Source organism: Propithecus coquereli, unplaced genomic scaffold, assembly GCF_000956105.1.
Source record: "Propithecus coquereli isolate 6110/MARCELLA unplaced genomic scaffold, Pcoq_1.0 Scaffold107, whole genome shotgun sequence".
In the NCBI taxonomy this organism is placed as follows: domain Eukaryota; kingdom Metazoa; phylum Chordata; class Mammalia; order Primates; family Indriidae; genus Propithecus; species Propithecus coquereli.
The window spans coordinates 1126589-1150644 of NW_012134636.1; the positions used below are offsets into that span (position 1 = coordinate 1126589).

Consider the following 24056-nt stretch of genomic DNA (forward strand, 5'->3'; position numbering starts at 1 on the left):
ATCAGTTTACAGGATCCAATACATTTGCACTTTTGCTTATTTGAAAAAATACTGATATAATCCATGTTTATATCAGTTTGAATATACCAAAACAACCACTGAGTGAGAGAGCTTTCTGGAAACTCTCCACCAAGCACCAGCTTTCAAACAGTTCCTGTGAAAGGACTCATTTCCTTACGTGCCAGAACTCTGGCTTCAGTGCTTTTCCTATAAAGCTGATCACAGAGACTTGCATACAAAAGGAGCTCCATAAATGCCTGTGGCTGGGCTCATTGACGCACTGAAGTAGTACAAAAGAGGAATAAAAGGTGGTTATCTCTGATCCTTATGTCTGTGCGAAAAACAAATAAACAAATATTCATTCATGTCAAGATGGGACCAGCTGATAAAACTTTTCTTGACATAACACAGTTCTGAGAGAAATCGATTCCTTTGCCATGAAAATCTTGCCCTGTGTGACTTGATTTTGTTTTCAGTGCAGAACTGATCAGGCTTTGGAGGGAAAACTCTCGAAGACCTTATCATAGGTCCCAGGACTATAGGAGCTGTATTTAAAAAGTTCTTTTTTTAAAAGGCATGTGTCCATCTATCTCCCTCAAACTAACTCAAGGATGGGCCATTTCCAGTGCTAATGTCACCCTCTGTGTCTAAAACAACAGTAACACCATCTAAAAATGCTAGGTTTTAATGACAAGAATCCCCCCGCACACATACACATACCTTTTCATTTCTCCAAAGGAGACTGTTCTAAACAATCCGTTAAAAACCGTTAAGGCAGAGAGTGAGGTGGATGCCTCCATAACTCTCAATTCTGCACATCAGGCCTCCTGCCTCACCCCTTCCTGCCACGGCCACGCCTGTCTCACGCTTCTCACTCCGCTTGAATAGATGTTCTTATGTTGGGTTACTTTTGGGGGCATTCTATGGTTTCCCCAGTTCTGAGGTTCCAAACAAAGAACAGGAAACAAACAAACACAACTAAACAACAACAACAACAAAAAACGCTTTGTCAGTCTTAAATCCCAACAGGTCCCACCCTGCTTTTCCACACTCCTGACTGTTTTCTCATCAAATCACAGAACTTGAGACCCGCAGACGTTCCCTGTCAAACTATATGAGGTATATAAGCGCCGGCCATCCCCCAAAGCGACTGTGTTTTTATTTCCAAAGCAAAGGCTTAAAAGGCGTGTCTCAGAGGGCCAGCTTCTCCAGCCCATCCTGGAAGGTCAGCGTACACCCGAACACAGCGGCGCCGACGGCCAAGGGCGCGCTCCTACTCCCGCTCGGCTTAGGGTGCGGTAACCCGGCTGCGGCTCTTTGTCCTGTTGCCACCTGCTGCCCCCAAACGCCATCCTTAGCCTATTCTCTGCCCACCCTCTGTCCCCAGCCTTGTCATTCTTCCCCTCTGCCTCCCATTTCCTCCCTCTCCCTGCTCCTGGACACCTGCCTTATCTTCCTTCCCTTCCCAGACTAATTTATGTCCCCTGTTGCTACAACCCCAAATGCTGTCATCTACTCATTGTTTCAAGAAGCTGGAATGCAGATTCAAGTCCTGAATGAGCGACTGAGGGTAGGGGTGAGAGGCTGCATGCGTGTCGAGGGACGCGCCAAAGCTCCGTCTTCTGAAAAACCAGCATCCAATATCTATGAAAACCTGGGGCTGGATATCGGACTGCAAGGAGGCAGGAAGGCCCTGGAACCACCTGGACGTTCTTGGCAGTGGTGGCCCCCGACGCGCACCCAGGAGCCCGGCACCGTGCCCTGCGGCCTCTTTCCCTGCAGTTACTCCCAGTGCCGCTTCGGGACCCAGTTTATGCCGAAAGCTTCGTTTTCAGAACTGCTTTAAATAGCAGGCCTGAGCAAGTCCAAGGAATGGCTAGGAACAAGGGACCTGACGTGGTCAGGGTAGGAGTTTCTGGATCTCTGTGAATAATACTAAATGTTATTATCAATGATATACTTATTATCACTAGAGTCAATGCTCCGTGCTATTACTGCTACTAATACTTTGCATTATGGATAATAATAATAATAGCTATTGTTTCTTGATCTCTTAGCATGTGCCCGGAACAATGCTAACTGCTTTATTAGACAATACCTCATTTAAGTCTAACATCAGCCCTTAGCAGGGAAGCACTGTTATTGTCCTCGCTTTGAAGATTAGGACAGAGAGGCTCAGGGAAGGTGAGTAATTTTCCCAAGGTCATAGAGCTAGTCAGTGTGACCTTCTCAACCATCCCACTCTGGTGCCTCCATTGGGCAAGCTAGCACTCTGAGTGCCTTTGAGTTGTTTTTTTTCCAAACATTCAAAAATTATTCTCAAACATGGGTGCGTCTCTGCCTTAGTACAGGAAGCGCACTGATATTTACAACCTCTGCTTTAGATCATCATAAATGTCAGAAAACATACGGTGCCCAGGGCCATTTTGCAGAATCTCCTGTTATCTGTGACTCAGTCCTGGCCCCGCGCCCTGACTTCCAGGACCAGGCAGATGGGGATGGTGTGGAATGTTGGGCTGAATCTCTGTGGGCCCAGAGCATGCCCAGGAGTAACCTGTAACCTTTCTTGACTATGTTCCTGATGTCGGCGTATATATATGAGGTCTGTCTGGAGAGTATCCAGCCACGTAATATGAATATTAACAATGCTGGATACTTTCCGAACAGACTATTATTTATATATAGTGTGTGTATATATATGTATATATATTTTTGGCACTGCGAGACTCTTACAGAGAAGGAGCTAACAATTGAGGGTGGGGGTGACAGCCTGCATGTATGTTGTCAAAAGTGACAAGGCCACCTTCTTGAAAAACGAATACCTATGAAAACCTGAAACTGCTCAGGTTTGAGCTGTTTTCTCCCTCTCTACATTATCTTCAAGGTGTCCATGGATGTTGTTAGGCCTATTTATTGGATTCAAAATATTATTGATCACTTATTACTGCTGAATCACTGACTGGAGACATCACTTTAACCTCCTTGTCATTTCATAACCTCATCTTCTGTTTCACTTGAATTGTTTGTGGATAGGATATGAATAAGGATTGCGTTGGCAGTTCAAAAATGTCTCTACCCATGTATTCCCCTTTGTATCCACCACCTTTCCACTCATTTACTCATCCACCCATCTCCTCACCAATCCATCCATCCATCCACCCGTCTCCTCACCAATCCATCCATCCATCCACCCATCTCCTCACCCATCCATCCATCCACCCGTCTCCTCACCCATCCACCCGTCTCCTCACCTATCCACCCATCCACCCGTCTCCTCACCCTTCCACCCATCCACCCATCTCCTCACCCATCCACCCATTCACCTGTCTCCTCACCCATCCATCCATCCACTCGTCTCCTCACCCATCCATCCATCCACCTGTCTCCTCACCCTTCCACCCATCTACTCGTCTCCTTACCCATCCATCCATCCACCCGTCTCCTCACCCATCCATCCATCCACACATCTACTCATCCATTCTTTCATCCATGCATCCATCTACCCATGTGCTTACCCCTCCATCCATCCACTCATCCATCCATCCCTTCCTTCCTTCCTATTCCCATATCAACCTCCCTGATCCAGGCACCATTACTTTTCACCACTAATACGTATGCAAGTGTATATGTATGATAACATGTAAGTGCTCTCCCTCAGTCCAACATCTCTCTTTTCAAAGCCATCAAACACCCCAAGTCAAATTAATCATCCTTAAACTTGGCTCTGATCACTCCACCCCCTATTCAAGAACCATCAATGGATCTCTAATGTCTAGAAAATAAAGTCCAGCTTCTCAGTGTGACATCCAAGGGCCACCTTAACCATCTCCAATCTGCCTTTCCTTATTTTCACCTTTAACTTCAAGTCTTCCAATGTCTAAAATATGCAGAAAAGTAGAGAGAACAATAACAGACACCCACGAACACGCCACTCAAATTAGAGAACTATTAAGATTTTGCCATTTTTCCTTCAAAACTATTTTTAGGAAGCAAAATGTTATAGATATAGTTGAAGTGTTGCTGGTCTGTTTCCTTCCTCCCTCATTCCTCAGTTACTGTCCCGAGGCTGGTGTATATTCTCACACAGCCTACACTTGTATAGCTTTATTTCAGCCTGGTGTCTAACAACATGAACAACATAAACTATTCGCCTATGTTCTACATTTTATAAAAATATCATACTGTACCTTGCTTTTTTCACTCGACATTATGTTTTCAAGTTTTCTTCACATCGATACTTGCAGATCTAGTTCTTTCATCTTAACCATTGTACAACACTCCATTGTATGACTATCCACAGCTTATTTAACCATTTCCTTCATGACAGACACTTAGGTTATTTCTCTGTTTCTCTACTGCAAACACCACTGCAGCAAATATCCTCACACAAAGTTGTGTGTGTATGTGCAGATATACTATTAATAAGTTACGCCTAGAAGTGGAATTGCTGGGTTGCAGAGCCTGCACTTCTTCCTTCGCTGTTACCAGATCCCGCCTAATTGTTCTCCGAAAGGGTGGGGCCACTTTACGTGTTTGCCAGGAATACACGGGAGTTCCTGACGCTCCTCACCCTTGCCAGCACTTGGGGGTTGTTTCACCAATTGACTTGGGAGTCAAGTTGTATCTCATTTTGTTTTATTTTACCTTCTTCTGATTACTAGTAAGTATGAATGTCTTTTCTTATATTTTTGACCATTTATATTTCACCTTCTGTGACTTACCCATTTGTATATCTTACCTATGTTTCTGTTGGATTGTTTGCCCTTTTATTAATTTGTAGGAGCTTATTTTATATTCTGGATATTAGCCCTTTATTAATTCTCTGTATCCCAAATATCTTCTCCTTGTCTTTCTGTATTTCCATTTATTTATTTATTTTTGTTGTATGGAAGATTTTTAAATTTTTATATAATGGAATTTATCAATTTTTTGCGGTCTGTGCTTTTTCATGTTTTCTTTAAGCAACCTGTACCTATCCCAAGGTTTTAACTATAATCTCTTGCATTTTCTTCCAAAAGTTTTAAAGTGTAACTTTGTACCTTTGGCTCTTATCTCTCTAAAATATATTTTTGTAAACTAAGGTGGGGTCCTTATTTTTTTACATATGAAAAAAGCATACATATGTGTGTGTGTGGTGCATGTATAGAATCAGCTCCTACAAATAGTAAGAAAAGGATAAGTGACCAGTTGAATTAGCCCCATTTACTACATAGTCATCCTTTTCCCTCTGCTTGGCAACACGCCGCTGCCCACACCGAGCTCCCATCTACGGAGGGTCTGTTTCTGGGCTCTCTTCTGTCCTGTCCATCAGCTTGTCCAGCCCTGCTCTAGTGCCTCTGACTATCACTTTAGAGGAAGTCTTGACATCTGACAAGGCCGATGCTCCAACAATTACTAAACAAAAAATCCTTATTGACTTAATTTTCTTATTATGGTGTAATAAATTTAGAAATTAAAAACAAGCAGAAAGCTTTAAAATAATCTTTAAAACTATAAAAAAAAAAAAGCCCCAAACCTAATTCTGAATAATTCATGGGCAAAGAAGAAATTGTAATGGATATTATGAAATATTTATATCTGGATGACAATGACAGCATCGCTTATCAAAACTTCTGGGATGCAGCTAATTTGTAGCCTCAATGGCATCAATTTTCAATCACTCTCGCTTTATAATGTATGCATTTAAATGACATTTTCTAATTGGCTATGGCCAGCACACAGGAGCGTTATTCACTTTTGTATATTAATCTCATAAGCAGCCATCTTGCCGGCTCTCGTCAGCAGTAAGTGTGATTTGCTGTTGGTTTTGACAAATACCCTTTGTCAGGTTAAGGGAGTTTTTATTTATTCCTAATTTGCTAAGAGCTTTTGTCTCAAATGGTGACGAGTTAGAAGCACGCCTTTTAAAAGCCAAGGATGCCGCTTCCCTCTGCACAGTGCTGAATGAAGGTCCTGGCCAATAAAGGCAATAAGGCAAGAAAAAGAAATGAGAGGTTATGGAAGAGACAAGACCACCACCACTCAGGACTACTTCGTGAGTGGGTTCCTGAGCGTATTTCCTTACTTCTGACCCTCTGTTTAACCTGTGAACCCTGAATAAAATCTCCCTTCATCCCATTCCCAATCTTAATTCTCACTATGTTCCTTCTCCAAGTCCCAATAATCACCCTAATAATAGCTAAATATTTATCGATTGCTTATTGTACCCCATGCAGGCATTTTATATCATTTCTTAATCTTTACAACCACCTTATGAAGGAGGTTATTAAATGACAAAACTCAGAGAGTTTAAGGGATTAGGCTGAGCTCTCGCAGCTGGAAAGTGGCAAAACAGGGATTAAGTCAGAGCCCGTCCCTAACCCTAACCACTGCACTAGACTGCCTACCTATTCATGATACAGGATCCAGACTTTTCTGCCCACTGGCCTCGCTTTGGCCTGGATTCTGTCTCTCACTTTCCCCGAATCTCTGCCTACCTGTTGTGGACACTATGACACACCACTCAGGTCCCCCAGGACTGGAGAACTTACTCCCCCAGCTGCTGAGAGTGCTGCCGACAGACGCCCCCACCTGTCAGCCCTCTTTAGAATTGCCTTGGCTGAAGAGGCCCCTGCTCAAGCCCACACTCCCTTCTAGAGACTGCCCACATCCAACGGCCAGTCAACGTGAGGGTGTAAAGGCCCAGCCGCCTCGCCACAGCCCGGAACAACTCTGAGGGCCGTCCCTGGTCTCCAGGGGATCGAGGCTGAGGCCTTCCTTGAGACTGCGCCACAGCCCCACTTTGCCATTTGCCGGCTGCTTCTGTCGTCCCTTTTCTTCTATAGGCGGGAGTCCCAAGAGTCCTCCCTAAGATGCCCCTGCACTGGAAAGGCTGTCTCAAAGCCTGTTTCCCGGCGAACCCCAGCTGTGATAGAGCCCAGTCCTTTGAGGCTCACTTCTAATGCTGCCTCCCTCTGATCAGAGGCTCTCCTCGCTCTGCACGAACTTCTGGGGTGATGACCATCTCTCTCCACTGTACCTGCCTTGGCTTCCATACTGCACCGTGAGCTCCTTGAAGGAGGGGGAGGGCACAGCATCTGGTTCATTCTCCATCTTCTTTAGCACCTGCCTTTACTGCTGAGTATAGGTGCTGGGGTCAGACACATCTGGATTCAAACCCCAGCTCTACTTTTCTTGGCATCAGTTTCCTAATCTGTAAAATGGGGTAATGGCAGCATCTTTCTCTTAGGATTGAAGAATTAAATGTATGTAGAATGCTTAGCCCGGAGCTTGACACAGCTCCAGCAAACACTCCCTCGTTGTTTGTTATCTATAATTGTTGTTTACCTACTGTCATGATAGCACTAATCTATGTTTATTGAAAGAGTCGGGAATGCCCGCTGACGACCAGCTTAGCAGGCTGTACTGGCAGAGTGAGCCTTCACGACTTCATCTCCCTGGGAGACAGCGCAGATTGGCTGAAGGCTGCTCGTGCCCTGGCGGAACGCCCACTTTGCGCTCTCTCTCTGTCTCCCCATGCAGGCCTCGTAGCTGACCCTCCAGCATGCAAACCCTCACTCTCTCCTGCAACCAAAAAATAAAAATTAAACTTGGCTTTGAATCCAAGGCCACTGATGCTTTTGATCTCAGTTTCAAAGCAAGACAATTATTGGACGCAAAAAGCCCTGATTTATTTATGAAATGCTATGGACATCTTCGAGGCGGGAACGAAAAAGCTCACTCCAGACCGAGTCCTTGTTGCCACACAGTGAATGGCTGCTTTCAAACACAAGTCCCCCACATGCCCTCTCTTCTCTGCTGAGAGTCTTTCCTCATTAGCACTTCCTCCCAAACACCACAGCTTCCAACAATCAAATTCACATCACGACCAGGGTGAGTAATTAAATTCTGCAGGCATCAGAGCATAGAATAATGGACGGCTATTGTTAAGGAAGCTGAAGAAAAAAGAATGAGGCTGGAAACGGTGTGGGCTTCAACGCCCAGCCTCAGAAACGGTTAGGGGCAGCCGGGGGAGCAACCGGGATGCAGACTGAAGCCCCAGCGGGCGCAGCACACAGGGTAGTGGATTCGGAGCTGGAGTCGAAAACCTGATTTTGAGGCCAACTCTGCCCTTACCAGATGTTGGCCTCAGTTTCCGCATCAGCAAAACAAGGACGATGGACAAGGAGCCATTCTCCATGTGTCCCAAAGCAGCAGCATCAGCGTCACCTGGGAATCTGTTAGAAATGCAGATTCTCAGGCCCTGGCCTGGACCTACTGAATTGGAAACTGTGAGACTGGGGCCCCGCAGGCTGCATTTAAAGAGCCCTCCAGGTGACTCTGGTGCATGCTAGAACTTAAGAGCCACGGTTAGAGCATGTTCAAAGATGGGTCCACAAACCTAAATGCACAAAGGGCAGAGAGAATAAAACAAAGGAGCCAAGTAGATGTGACTCTCCGGACAACCGCAGGGACAGCAGGGCAGGGGAGAGAACGTGCCCAGCCTGGTGGGGCTGGCAGCTACTCAGCCACAGCTTACTACTGCCAAGTACGAGCCCGTGTGGATCTGGTATTGTCAGAGCTTCTGATTTTGTAAGAGAAAAACAAAATCCTGATCTTATGTGAAATCTCCAAAATTTAAAATGTTGGTTTGATTTTTCTTAACATAGTGAAGGCCACAAAGATCACACTTCAGCGCCACATTCAGCTGTGGACTTTGCAGCCTCTGTCCTGAGTTGCCTTTGACCTCCCTCATGACATACTCTACCCACAGTGCTCTTGCCTTTCTCCAGACCCTGAACTCCCAACCTCCTTTCTCCATTTTGCAGACTCCTATTCATCCTTCAACACCCAACTCCAGGGTCAGCTCCATTGTGAATTCATTCTCACCTCTCTGCCCCACTTCCCACCTCTCCGCCCCACTTCCCACCTCTCCATTGAGAGCAGAGAAGAATCAGACATGAGGCCGAAGAGTTGACACGTGAAAGAAGGTAACACAGAGGAGAAGACATGGAGAGGTGACAAAACAGGCTTTTTCCGCAGAGGAGGAATGAGGTCCTCTAGGAAGTTACCCTTTACTGCTTAAAAAACCACTTAAATAAGGACACTAATCCCATCTGACTGGAATCTAATAAAGTTTTAAAGGGGCAAATATAAAGAAATACAACTGCCGAGTTCATCGGCTGGATTAAACAAACAATTGATACAAAAATATCCGGGCTTTCAGCTGACTGAGAGTTCAGAGTGTCGATCGTGGCAAGACTAGCATTAAAAAGGCAAACGCCTCCATAGATCTCACTGTTAGAAACGAAGTGTCTGGACAGCCCTGCCCTGCGCTGAGCTGGTCAGACCTTCCTAAACTATTCTGACTGGTTCTCAACGTTAACTTCTGCCAGTCGGAGAAGACCTGGAGCATGACGCGGGGACAATGGCCAAGGTGGGGAGAGAACGCAAAGCCAAATCCCAAGGGAACAGACCAAGGGACGTGGAATGTTTGCCCCCAGGGAGGAAAGACCTGGGTGGGTGGTCATAACTTCCGTCTTCGAGCGACTGACAAGTGTGATCTATGTGGCCCTCAAAAGATGATCAGGACCCACGAGTGGAAACACTGAGATTTCATTTCGGCCTTGGGGAGAATTTTCTATTGATCACAATTGTCCCCCAGTGGCCATCTAGCAGAGGAGGACAGCTACTGCACAGAATGACACAAGAACTGGAACAGAGAGCCTAGTGGACATCGATGTTTTTATTTCTCCTTTCCTGGGACGGCACCCTAATTTTTCTTGGGGAACCCCCCTCACCCATTCTCAGTCCTATGGCAGGTGGAGTTGAGTGTGCATCTGGCTTCAGGGGCGGGTATGTTTCCCTGGCCACAGGTGCAGCCTCAGCTGTGCTCACCTGACCCGGGCTGGGCCAATTGGAGCCTAGAAGACCCAATTCTGGGAAAAGGGACTTGAGGCAGGCAGGATGTGAGCCTGGAGCTGCTGGGGGCCATCTGGTCATCACATGGGGAGGGCCCAGCTATGAAAGAGCCCCTCACCTCCCCCAAAAAGGAAAACAGAGAAAACTGGAGCAGAACTTCAGTGAGACTGAGTTCTGGTAACAGCCTTTATGCCCCTGGAGCCCGCCCCATGCCTGCAGCCAGGAGAACTGGTCAGATCCTTTTGTTCCTCAAAGCAGGGTGCGCTGGGTTTCTGCTGCCTGCAGCCGTAAGAGTCCCGACCACCAAAGATGCCTCTCAGATCTCCACCAGTCCATTTTCCACGGCTGATCCACACCTCGCATCTCTCACACTTAAAGCGGGGACCGCGTGCGTGGAATCTGGAATGTGAAGTGCTGCCTCTCAGAACAGATTCCACGGCAAAGGGGAAAATGGAGAATTATGAAAAGGTAAGCTATGAAGTCAAGCCCCAGCCAGAAGATGGCACAGGACAGACGCCTGGCCTGGGAGCCACGTTCACTTGCTGCGGCGGGGCGGGGGTACTTGGCAGGGTCATCGAGGACCCACTGAGTACTAGGACCGCAGCTCAGCCACGGGGAAGGGGTTCCATTCTTGGGGATCGCTGGCGAGCTACCATTTAATGAGCACCTACTGAATACCAGGCCTGTGCTGGACATTTAACCTGTCTCTGCCCATCAAAGCAGCCCCGCGAAGCAGGCTCTGTTACCATCTCATTTCCCAGCTGAGGAAACCGAGGCTCAGAGAGACCTGCCCAGGGTGGTCGCTGAGAGGCAGTTCTGAGACAAACTCCCAAAGTCCAGCCACGCTGCCTCCTGCTGGTGATGACAAGGGGCCCAAAGCCACCAATCTGGGTCCTCCTTGCAGCTTCAGGAGGCTTTACTGTCACCTGTCGAATGCAGTTTGCGAGGATGCCACTGTTCCCCAGTCTGACCAGGGCCCAGCCTCCACGGTTGTTTCGAGGGCTGCAGGAACTAACATTCTAAAGAGCAGGCCTCGTTCTGAGATTAGACACCACCGATGCACCGATGCGACACAAAGGGCCGTGCTGTGCTAAGTCAGCCAGCCAGGCTCTGTCCCGTCTCTCTCCCGGCCCCTGTGGGCTGGGTCGCTTCCTTTGTTCCACGGGCACAGGCCTGGTAACGAGGCAGCCCGGAGCTCAGCTGTAGACACTGTTTCATTATTTTCCGCCCTGTTACCCTCCATCACAAGTCAGGCTGCTGTCAGCCTAAATGAGAACCGAAAAGATTTATCTCGCCTGTCCCAGGGCCCAGCTCAGGAAAAAGACCCTTCATTTCCTAAAGGCCCTGATGACCCTTTCTCTGTGAGTCGCTCCCACCCAGGAAAAGAGATGTGACAGCAGCGGCAGCCGGGGCTGGAACGGGACCAGCAGCCAAACTTGCGCACGTCTCAATCCCTTCAGTTTGGCTTTGCAAAGCACTGCGTGTTTTTTTTTTTTTTTTTTTGCACTGTATTTACCTTCCTAATTATGTTGGCTTACGAAAATATTAAACTTAGACCACGTTCATAAACACGGCCCCAGGAGGAAACCAGAGGCATACTGTGTGGCAGGAGGAAATTAGCCTGCGATTACGATTTTGCTATCAACGTAATCCTCAAAGTGGACAATTCAAACACAAACTATGGAGAGATGATTATATTTTAAATTGACTTGTCCCTTTCCTGGTGCTTCTAGCAATCCCAGGTCACCAAAGCCCTAAAACTGGTTCTAGATTCTTTTAGTAACAATAGTCCCTTACATTTCCATAATAATAGCCGGCTTTCGCTGGGAGCTCACTAAGTGCCAGGTGCCATGCTCTCCAGGCCATAAGTGGGGATGACAACCCTGTTAATCCTTCCAACTGCCCTGTGGGTGTTCATTTCCATCCTCATTTCACAAATGAGGAAACTGAGGCACAGAGAATTGAACTAACAAGCCCAAAGACACACCGCTAATAAATCATGGAACCAGGGCTATGAACCAGAGTCCCAAATTTAAGAATTCCCGACTCAGAGGCCAAATCGAAAACCACTTTGCAATAATGCCTCTCTCCTTCACGTGTCCCGTCTGTTTAACCCTCACACTGCCCCTGGGAAGTGGCTGATCTTAACCCCACTGGACAGACAAGGAGGATGAGGTTCACAAAAGCTAAACACCTTGCCCATTTCACAGACAGGAAACTGAAGTTTGCAGGCATGAGTTCCATTCTCCAAACATTCACACAGCACCTAGCCAGTGCCAGGCACTGTGCCAGGAGCTCGGCATGCAGACACCGCGGGGGCAGGAGAAATGACTGCTCCTTCCACACTCAGTTTCTGGATGTTTATATGAGTACGATCTTTCTGAAAGTGATGGGGTACTCTGTCAAAGGTCTTAAAAATGACCAAACTTTTGATGCCGAAAGTCCCATTGCAGAAACTGATCCTAAGAAAGTAACAGTGGATGTGACAAAGAAGCTCACAGCAGCATTATTTATAAGAGTAAAGTAACAGAAATAACCTAAAAGTGTTCAACAATAAGAGATTAGTTAAATAAATTAGGGCATATCTATATAATGAAATACTATAGTATTATTCAAAATATGATATAATAGAAATATATTTATTGGCATGGGAAACTTGTGTAATAGTGTTACACAATTTGTTAGGTAACATAATCAGTTAGTAAAATCATAAATGCAATATGATCTCATCTGGAAAATGTATGTGTACACTAGAAAGTGTATAAATATAAGCACTCGTAGAAAATGTATTTGCATGTGTATATATAAAGAAGAAATTCCTAGGACATCAAAGCGATTGTCTCTGAGTGACAACATTGCAGGTGATTTTAATTTTTGTGTTTGTGCTCATCTCCATTGTTCCAGTTCCCTGCAGTGAGTGTGTGCTACTCACCTACCCACGCAAAGGTTTTGACTTCTGTGGCAGTAGTTGTTGAAGTAGCTGAGACCACACAGTCTGTAAAAGGCACATCCAGGGTTCAAACGCAGGGCTGGAGGGCCAAGTCCAGCCCTCGGCCCCCTGCACCCTTCAACACACTTGCCCTCCTGGTCCCTTGACCCCAGACCACATCCCACCCTGGCTGACATAGTGTTGTCGTGGCCAGCCTGGGGCAGAGAACTGGGACAGGTGGGGTCGCCCACTTGCCCACCTTTTTGAAGAGTCTGATGACATCCTCACTGATCTGGGAGAGGCGGACGATGACATTGTTCATGAAGATGTCATTGAGGGTGGCGTGATCGCGGCTTTCCCGCCGGGTCTGATGCAGAACCAGATACCAGCAGTTCACGGGTGAGAGGAGGTACTGGTCCTTCCTGCGGAAACCAAGACAGCTCAGGTTGGCTACATCGGCACTGTCATCCACGCAGTGGTTTACTTCGTTGTCACCCACCTTGGCTCCCATGGCACCCCTTCAAGGTTGGTTTCATTTTTACACATTTTACAGCTCGGGAAATCGGCTCCGACAGCTGAAGTGATCCTTCAAGGTCACAGAGCAGCCCGGGCAGAACCAGGTCTTTGACTCTAAGTCATGTGCTGTTCCACCGTCCCACTGAGGGTGGCCCTTGCTCCACGCACCCCTCCTTTCTGGGAAGAAGCCGCCTCCCCTGGAGCTAAGAAATACTAAGCCTATTGTGTTTGAAATACTTGTATGATTTCTAGATCTATGCAATGCAAAGAACAAAAAGTGGACACTTCCTCATCCTGTCTCCCCTTCCCCCTGGAATCTTCTCAGGCTCTTAATCCATTTGCCTTTCCCCAGGGATCGGCTTCTGTCTCTTGGCCTCTTGGAAACACGAGCCTTTGCCCCTCCATGGAGCTGGCGGGAGAGGGGCCTGGGGAGTTCAGGTTCTGTTCGGGAGAAGGGGTTAAGGAAAATACAAGTAAGCACATACAAGACAAATAAACCTCTGTCCTGCAGTGACGGGCAGATTCTTAGCATACTCTGGCCGGTATTATGCTAGAACAGAGGCTCTCAAAGTGTGCTCCCCAGACCAGCAACATCAGCAGTACCTGCAACTCGTTAGAAATGCAGACTCCCCGGTCCCACTGCAGGCCTGCTGAATCCAACACTCCGGGGTGCACCTGGCAAGCTGGGCTGTCAGAAGCCCTCCAGGGGATTCTGATGCTCACCCAAGTCTGAGAACCACGGATCCTCACACCATTGTTTCCCAAAGCTCGCAATACCAGTGAAACCAGAGATCTGTCTTGTCTATACGCATGCCCCTCGACTTACCATGGGGTTACATCTCAATGAACCTATCGTAAGTGATCCTAAGTCAAGAATGCATTTTATACACCCAACCTACTGGACATCATAGCTTAGCCTAGCCTACCTTAGACATGCTCAGAATGCTTACATTAGCCTATAGCTGGGCAAAATCATCTAACACAAAGCTTATTTTATAAAAAAGTGTTGAATATCTCATGTAATTTATTGAATGCTGTACTGAAAGTGAAAAACAGAATGGTTGTATGGATACTGGAAATATGGCTTCTACTGAATGCAGACTGCTTTTGTACCATGATAAAGTCGAAATGTCGTACGCCAAACCATCGTTAAGTTGGAGACTGTCTGTACTTTGCAGAGACCCCCCTCAGAAAAGGGTGTATATACTCTGTTCTCCAGGAAGAGGAAGCGAAATTAAAAAACAAAACCAAGATCAAACCAATAACCCCATCCTGCCACACAGAGTATCTGAGCTAGAGTCCCTGAGTCTTTTCCTTGCTCCACTCCCCAGTGTTGACAAGGCAGGGAAGAGGCCCATCCACCGCCGCCGAGGGTGGCTGGCTCCAGGGTGCCCCCCAGGCCGGCCTTGTTCCACTTGTCCTGAGCATGAACCACCTCCGGGAGCTGGCCAAGGTTCCGTTCCCAGGAAACGCGGCCTCCCACCCAGCGTTTCTGAGGAAGGCAGTTTTGATTCCCGCTATGACTGCTTTCCCCTTCCAAAGCCAGGTGGAAATGCTACAGGGTGCAGCCCCGAGGGCCTCTGGGCTGTGGTCCTTCCCCCAACCCCTCCCCAACTCCTGGGGCTTGGGAAGATAGTGAGGCGGGACCACTTGACTTGGAGGAAGTTTTCTTTCTGTCACTAAATAGGCTAAAAAATCTGTGTAGGTGGCAGGAATCTGGGAGAAGGGCATTTGATTTAGACAGAGGATGGATGTGCTGGGACTGTCTGAGGAAAATGGAGGAAGATGAAGCGTTAAGACACACTGCTGTAGGAGAAATGGGTTTCTCCTTGGCCTACAGCCCAGAGAAAGTGCCAGAACACTAAACTCCAACCCCAGCCAGAATCCCCCAGCATTTACTGTGTCAAGCCTTGGGCGGGCTCTGGACATCCACAGATGGCTGTGATGCACACCTTGTCTAGGGGCTGAGGCAGAAGAAAGGAATTAGAGCGGAAGGTGGTGCAGGTCTAAAACCCAGGCCCATGCAGAGCAGCGGGAGAAGGCGCCTTCCCTTCCAGTGTGTCCTGGGTACCAGGCACCAAGCTCCTTTCGTTCCCATGGGGCCTTCTTGCGGGCACGCTCTTCCCTCCACCTGCAGTACCGCAGCCCCTGTTCTTCTCATGATTGCTCCTGTCTCCCTGGTGGCTCAGCTTGTCACCTCCCCAGCAGGCACTCCCCTGAGCCCACACTAAACCGTGGTTCTCAAAGTGTGGTCCCTGAGCCAGCAGCATCAGCACCGCTTGGGAACTTGTTGGAGATACGCAGTCTCAAGGTCACCCCAGACTGCTGAATCGAAAACCCTGGGGATGGGCTTGTGTTTTAACAAGCCCTCCAGGGGATTCGGATGCATACTCAAGCTTGAGAACTTCTGCCTGAAGGGGCTTCCTGCCCTCGCCCCTCGCCTCACTGCGAGCTCTTCGAGAGCAGGGACTGTTTCTGATGCAGTCATCACATCCAGTGCCCAGCAACGTGCCTGCCACATAGTAGATGCTGTGGAAGGAGACCCATGAGACAAGCTCATATTTGTGCTGGGTCTTGAAGGATGTGTAGGAGTTTTCCAAATGGTCAGAGGGGCAGAGAGAGAATGGACTTATAGGTAGAGGGAACCGTGGGTACAAATACAGTGATTAATCTCAGGAGAGCTGGAATTCTGAGTATGTTAGTGGACGACTGCAGGACATGAGGCTGGGGCGATGGGTTAAGGGTCCGACCACCAGGCTAAAGGGTTGGGACTTCGTCTTCCGGGCCACATAGTTTTCAGCTTACCCTTCATGCTAGAATCGCCTGGGAAATTTTTAAAAAACACCAATACCCAGTGCCATCCAAAACCAATTAAGTCAGCATTTCTGGGGATAGAGTTTGGTATTAGTATTTTGTAAATACCATCTAGAAGATTCTACTGTGCAGCCAGTTAAGACTGCCTGCTGCAGGCGGCAGGGAGTCGTGGAAGCTACTTAAGCAGAGGCAGGATACAACGAAAGTGTGTTTTATGAGGATCCTGGAGAGCAGATTGGAGGACGGAGGGGAGGAGGGGCGTGGGCACAGCCATGCGCTGGAGGCAGGGGGACAGTCAGGAGGTAGCCTTAGTTCAGAAGAAAGACGCCGGGGCCTCGTGGCCAGTGAAGGTGCACTCGAGAGACTCCTCAACAGGAAAGCAGGACGTCTTGGAGACCTCCTGCAAGCAGGAGAGCGAGGGGGAAGGAGCAGACGGTGCTTCAGCGACTGGGTGGGTGCCGATGACACGAACTGAGATAACAGCTGCAAGGGGAGAAGCGGGCCTGGGGAGAAAACACTTCGCTTATCTCATTTTTCAATGCCTCCTAGGTGGCCAGGGAAATGGAAAGATTAGAGTAAGGGAGAGATGAGATAATTGAGCTGTTACCTAAATTACTTCAGGGGCTTAGCTCAACCTGGGATGCAAGAAGTGAACAGCAACAGGGAATTAAATGTGCAAAATTTATGGAAATCACAGCCAGAAGATGAGTTTCAGAGGGAAGGAAAAGACAAGTGATCTGGAAAGGGTGGGGGGTGCTGGGACTGTCTGGGGACCATGAATTAGGTCACCTGGCCAGAGAGATGAAGTAAGGGGAAGGGCAGAAAGGACAGTGCTGGCCTTGTCAGAGCTGTGGCCGGGAGGCAGAGCAGGCCGAGACAGCATTGCAGGAGGACGAGGGCACCCGAAAGCAGCTGAGGACTTGTTTGGTTGCAGCGAGTAGCGCGGGGAAGAGGAAAGACCTTGGTTCCTTCCGGCCTTCGTTCACGCTCTGGCTGTGTGTGTGCGCTGGGCACGGCTAGGGCCGCAGAGGCAGAGCAAGGAGGGCTGCAAGCCCCTGCCCCACAAGCCCTGCTCTTGAGTAAGGGAGATGCGCGTGGGTGGGTCAGAAACAAAGACACAGCCTCATAAATGCAGCTGTGGGGAGGAGGCTCTGGAGCAGACCCGGTGGTGAGGTGGTCACGGATGGCTTCCTGGAGAAAGCACGTTCTAGACTGCAACTAAAGGCTGGGTTGGAATTTCACAGGAAGGAGCTCTCTAGGTGGAGAAACCTGGTGACCAAAGGCAGAGAGCAGCAGGGGAGTGCATGCTGGTGAGCTGGGTGTGGTGCGGGGCCCAGGCATGGTGTTCCAGGGTGCGGGGGGGTGACAGGTGGAGTTGGAGACCTAGGCAGGCGCCGCTTCACAAAGGGCCTCTAAGTCCCGTTAGAGTTCGAGCTTCATCCTAAGGTGGGCAGGGAGCCCTCGAAGGGTCTAGAGCAGCCGTGTGAAAGGGCAGAACTACACTCAGACCTGCACCCACTGCGGCGCAGAGCGGGGGCTCCCAGGGGCCAGGGGAGGTTGGAGAGCTACTCCGGCAGGGAGCTGGCTGGCCTGGGGACTGACTGGATGGGCCCGGGCCGGGAGTGGAGAGAGACAGACATGTCCAGGATGACTCCCGAGTTTCTGGTCTGGGCACCTGGGAGAGCAGGGTGGCCTCTGTCGAGACGCGTGGGGCGGGAGGGAGGACGGTGAGTTCCAGCTGAACGTGGTGAGCCTAAGGCTGCGGAACGTCCCCCTGATGGAGATCTCTGCGTAGAGAGACAAGTGCGGAGACCGGACAATACTTGACGCCACGGAATGACGTGGAACACTTTACAGGTGCCGTGGCCACGTGGCAGGAGGGGCAAGGCTGTGACCCGCCACCACGGCTCCTCCCACCCGGTTACCTGGGAGAGGGCCGCCCGGGCGATGTGCCTTCTCTGAGAGAGCGGCTCCAGGCCTGCGTCCCACCCGCAGGGAGACCACTGGCCCTGTCCCCTCTCAGCCCCGGCTCCCCTGCAGTAGGGCAGCTCACTGTAGACTAAAAAGCTGGGTGACCTGTCCACAGACAGGGCCAGGAGCGCAGCTGGCCGCTCTGTGCAAAGCTGGCGTCCGTGGCCCCAGCCGCAGTCACGCCAGGCTCTCCCCACGCCAGAGGAGAGGGGAGGGCCGCAGGTGGGACCCAGCACAGAGAAACAGAAAGAGCCCTGGACACAGGGGTGGGCACGGGTCTGCCATACTAGCTGTGGGACTTCACGCGAGTCGCCCGTCCCCTGGAGCCGGGCTACTCGAGTGGTATTGTTCGCCCTGGGGCTGAACACCAGCAAAGAGCTCGGTGGTCGTTCTCCCACAGTTCATCCATTCGGCACCTTTTTCTTGTATATTTAACGAGGACCAGACCCCAGGGACACACTCTTGAGCACAACAGACACAGTTTCTGCCTCCACAGAGCAGCCAGCCTGATGGGGAGACAGACAGCCCTCGGGAGCCCCACAAATGTGGGAAGAGCTAGGATTGCAGAGGTGCTGCGCGAGGGGGAGCCTGGTGCCATGAGAGCCTGTAACAAGGGGACTGGCCTGATTCTGGGGGGCTCACTGGTGTGTCCCTGAGGAGGGGGTCACTAAGCTGGGCTCCAAGGGAGGAGCTGGAGGGCACTAGTGAAGGGGGCTGGGAGAGAAGGTTCCAGGGAGAGGGAACAGAATGGGCAAAGGCTCATTGCAGGCCGAGAGCTTGGTGCCTTTAAGGAACCGAGTAAAGGCCGGCGTGGCTGGAGCAAGACGCAAGGGCGGGGGGCACAGGGTGAGGCTGGAGGGGTCTCCTGTGAGCACGGCGGTATGCTCCATCCCACCCTCCACCCGGATTGTGCTGGGCCTGGCAGGAAGGAGCACCCAGGCGAGAACAGCAAAGCTGGACACCAACCTTCAGAGACCTTCAGCCTCTGCCCTTCCCTTTGCGGGAGGTCACTTGTCCCTTTTGAAAGTGGAACCCCTTTGCCCTGAGATCCAGCTCTCCCTGCCAGCAGCCATTTTTGTCTTCTACAGCCTCGTTTCTGGAAGACAACGTCCAAATGAACCCGGGCCAGCGCTCTCAGCTAAGGCACATTTTGAACAACCTTTCTGTTTTTCCAATCTTGCATCCAAGTGTCAACCCAGCAGGCACAAGCTGCTGAGCTAAGACGTAATGTTAGAACTTTTGCATATATGTGTATATATTTTATTTTTTTATGGCCAAAAGATGGCAACGAACATTTCTGGTGAGTCACAGCTTTCTTTCTTTGGCTAAGGGAGCTGGGTATGAGGTTCCAACAGACTGCAGCTAGAGGAGCCAGGCTCTGCCAAGCTGGTGAGTTGGGAAAATGAGATTAGCAGTGAGCCGGCTTCTCCAGCTTCTCGGCTGGGGGCCGGAAAATTCCGCTTAGCACACAGAACCCATTTCCAAGCCTGCAGAGCCCCACGTTGCGGATGCGTCCACAGCCACTGCCCTGGGCTCCTGGTCCCTCTGGGAGGAAGGCAAGTCCTGCAGCCCACACTGTCCCCCCGGAGCCAGTCCCTGCTGCCGGCTTCCTGCTGCCTCCCAGGACCTGCTCACGCCTGACACTGGGCTTGCTCGGCCTGCTGCCAGCAGAGCTGCCTCTGAAGAGTGCTGCCTCAATTAGTGCCAGGGCAGAAAGGTGTGGTTAGCCTCCTGCTACCCAAGCCGCCCCAAGCGGGATCTAGAACTTGTTGCACTTGCTTATAGCGTGAATCATTAATTCATCAAATAGTAACTTTGTGCCTGTTCTGCGCCAGGCAATGGTAGTAAGCGAAGTGAGCCACACTGCCTGCCTCGTGCAGCTTACCATCTAGTGAGGGCCTCAGATAACAACCGATAATCACATAAACAAGTAGAAAACAGCAATGCCAGAGGGCTCTGGAGGAGACACACGTGGAGCCTGGAGAGTCTACGATGGGGGACGCCCCTGGGGAAGGCGGAGGTCGGCACCAGGGCACCAGGCTGCTCCCTCTCGGCACTGAGGCCTTAGCTGGGCTGCTTCTCCTCCTGGGGCCCTCCCTGGCACCCGCTCAGCCCTGGTTCACTGTCCCTGCAGCACCATCGAACCCGATGCTTGCCTGTTCACTTCCTCTAGCTCACGCCTGTCCTACTCACCATCGGTCTCTGGTGCCCGGGCAGGGCCCACAGTCGGCTCTCAGAAAATATTTGCTGAATAGGTGAAAAGCGCTTCCAGAGCTAGGACAGAAGGCTGAATAGGTTTTAACACGGCACGGCGACAAGGAAGAACATTCTCAGCAAGAAGAGTGAAGGCCCCATGTGCATGAGCATCTTCTAGAACTTTCTGAGAAAAAGGGAGTGTGGCCAGAGGCCAGAGGGGGACGGGATGAGGGGTGAAGACAAGACTGGACAGATGGCACAGCCAGGGCCTTGAAGGAGAAGACGCGCACTGAGCCGCGTGCTGGTTTTCTAGGGCTGCCGTAACACACGTTTGAGGGGCTCAAACCACAGAAATGGATCGCCTAACAGTTCTGGAGGCTGGAAGTCCAAGATCAAGGTGTCAGCAGGGTTGGTTCTTCTAAGTGCTGGAAGGGAGGACCTGCTCCATGCCTCTTGCTAGCCTCTGATGGTCTGCCGGCGATCTCTGGCGTTCCTGGCCTGTGGCCATATCACCCCACTCTCTGCCTTCAGCTTTACAAGGCATTCGCCCTCCTTCTGTGCCTCTGTGTCCAAAGTCCCTTTTTTGTAGGGACACCAGCCATGTCAGATTAGGGCTCACCTCAGTGACCTCGTTTTTGCATTAGTTCTGTAAAGACACTATTTCCAAATAAAGTCACATTCTGAGGTATTGGGGTTGAGAACACACGATTCAGCCCAAAGCAGGCTGTTACTGCAGGGGACAGGGAGGCCCAAGGGGAGCTCACATGACTACCCGGGCATCTTTCTGTGGCCCCTTAGAGGAGCAAAGGATACGGCACGGAGGATTAAGTCTGACCTCCTTGCTGGCATTCAAGGCCTGCCCCGTCTGCCGCCAGTGCGTGCCGCCTCCCCTCTCTGCTCACAGAAACCTTCTCCAGACAGTGGACGAGCCCCGAGCCAGGGATGAGCTTCTTCATTTCTCTCGTCACAAGTCGTAGGTGACTCCCCTCACCCCCCCAGGATTATCCGAGGAACACGAGGCTGCTGCCCTGGGGGCCAGACAGCATCGTCCAGGGCCTGGCTCCCTGCTGTTTGGCAGGCCTGAGACAGAGTCATTCTGAAGGGGACTAATGACATCCACTGGTCACCTGGCCAGTGCAGGTTCTGCTTGCTGGTGCTGGGTGCTCTGGAGTCGGAAGGCTGGGCTTCAAGTGCCAGTGCTGTCCCTCACCAGCAAGCGAACGTGAAGGTTAGTTAAACCTTCTCTTTCCTTATCTGTAAAATGGGGTAACTCCTACCTCACGGTGGTGCTTTGAGAATTTAGGTGAGGCAATCCATGCAATGCTCTTGGTATCAAACCCAGCGCATAATAATTATTATTGTCATCGTTGCTATTCTTACCCCCAGTGACTGATGTATACAGATGTACGTAAGACCCATGGTGGGTTTTCTACAAATACTGCTTTTGCTCCTCCATTACTACCTTCTCCCCCAGCAAACTCTTATGTCAACTTCAAGGCCCAGTGCAAATGTTCCTGCCACTCCCTCCACTCTGGGGTAGAATCATTCACTCACTTACTGCTTCCTCTGGGATCCCATTCCTCACACTCGACATGAAGGCCACTGAGTCTGGTGTCCAGCAGCACCTCTGAGCTCCCCTTTGAGTTGCTGAATATACTCTTGGTACCAGAACAAAAATCCCTGCCTCACTAGGCAACACCTGGTCGACCTCAACTTCTCTTTCCTTGCAAGCCTCCTTTGCCTTGGTTTATCCACCTGAAAAATGGGTGCACCACGTGGTATGTGTAGCACGAGGCAAAGGAATGGGCCCTGACCCATGGCTCCTCTGGCCAGTTCTTTCCCCGGTCAGCTGTGGATCCTCAGCTAGGGCTCACCCACGCGGCCTTTATGTCTCTTGCCTGTCAGGTGGGGATGGTGACACCTTCCCTGACTCCACCAACCCCCACCAGGATTCTGGGAGGATTTAAGCAGCTAAAGGCTGGGGGAGGAATTTGCAAAGTATAATATCCTATATAATCTTCAAAGGATATTGTTACCCTATGTGCCTAACAGAGTCCAGTCAAAACTAAAGCCCTGCACATTGCTGCTTGTTACGATCTCCTGTATTACAACATCTATTTTTCATTTTTAAAGGATGATATGCACATGTGTATGTATGTCAAGCATATACATACATAAGTAAACCACATCCTGGTTAATGCTTTGGAAGTTGCTGGTTCTAGTCTCTGAGGATTCCAGGGAAGCTGGTGAGGGATCGGGGAAAGAGACAGCTGGAAAAACTGCAGAGAGAAAAAGGGGCCATAACCATCGCATACGCCACTCTTTAGGCTGAGCCTCCTGTCTTAAAATCCCTCCCAGCGACGAAAGAAGGAAGGTGGAGGATGGAGAAGGCAGAGATGGAAGAGGTTCACTTCCCAGGGGGACCTGGAAGGGGCCCTAGGGGTGATCTGGCCCTAGGGGTGACGCTGGCTGTAGGATTTCTGCCATTCCTGCATACCACCGTACTAAGTATGTCTCTGCGGATTGTCGCTTTTCACCTAAATAAATTTATTTACAAAGAATTTCCCTAGTCTTAGTTTTTAAAAAAAGCTTCACTTGCCATAAATAGAAGGTAACTGAAAAGGAAATTCAAGGAAAACAAAACAGTATAGTCAACTTTAGGCAGGTGCGGACGCCTGAAGCCTGTTCTCTATTTGTCGAAAGGGAGATTACAGAGGTGTTAACCACACGCTAGTAGGAAACTGAGACTTTCTTTCCAAGGCCACCAGAAAGACTGAAAGAGAATTGAAAAGATAATTCAATATTTATGGTTCATGTGTCATCAATAATCTCTCTCTCATTTTGACCATCCATTATGTTACAGAAATGCCCCCCTAAAATACTGGGCCTTTGTGTACACACCTCTGTGCATGAGGAACTCACTACCCTCCAAGGCAGCCCCTTTCACTGGTGGACAGCCCTGGCTGCTGGAAGGTTCTTTAAAGTTGAGTTAAAGTCTGCTTCTCTGACAATGCTGTCCTTGGACCTCACGTCTCTCCTTCTGAGGCTACACATCACATATTTAAAGAAATCATTTGGTAGTGTCTTGGTCTTTTCAGTTATTTATTCACAAAACTTTGATACAGCATCAGAGAGAGACTAGCAAACAGCCCCTTGCCTTCAAGCAGACTGAAGTGGGACACCCAGATATACAAACTGGCTCATTCCCTGAAAATCTGACCCGAGCCCCACGAGAGCGACACATGACTCACGTGGGAGCCACAGGAGCAGCTGACCGTGGTCCCAGGACCAAGGGCAGCTTTACAGAGGAGGGGAGCCCCGCGCCGGCCTTGGTGGAGCAGGAGCTGACCAGGAGCAGAGGAGGGAGCCCCTGACGCACGCACGGGGCGGATGTGGTCTGGACGGGCGGGCGGCTCTCAGGAAACCCTGCACCAGCCCAGAAAGGTGAGGGGACGTGCCCAAAGGCAGCAGCTGGATGCAGTTTTACATTTCGGAGTCGGATATACCAAGATTAGAATCCTAGCTCTGCCACCTACCCACCCGCTGCAGCTGTGTCCCTCTGGGCAAATTACTTAATTTCTCAAAGCCTCAATATTTTCAACTAGAAAGATAAAGATAGCATCTGCCTCACAGATCACGTTTTCCATGAACGTGCAATGAGACGAGGCATGTGAGATGTCCAGCAGAGCATGTGGCACACGGTGACATGGATGTGAAGGATACTTGGAAG

General features: G+C 49.9%; 1 protein-coding gene across 3 annotated transcripts in view; it reads right to left on the reverse strand.

Moving 5' to 3' along the window:
- The window catches only part of SRGAP3 (SLIT-ROBO Rho GTPase activating protein 3), a 242111-nt gene that overhangs the window by 95785 nt on the left and 122270 nt on the right, over positions 1-24056 (reverse strand). For 2 of the 3 annotated variants that reach the window (XM_012646635.1, XM_012646627.1), the window contains exon 3: positions 13089-13251. In XM_012646635.1, coding sequence (XP_012502089.1) covers positions 13089-13251 — 163 coding nt within the window. Of the gene's footprint in view, positions 1-13088; positions 13252-24056 lie in introns of those variants that run through there. The other variant, XM_012646643.1, reaches the window with a different exon arrangement.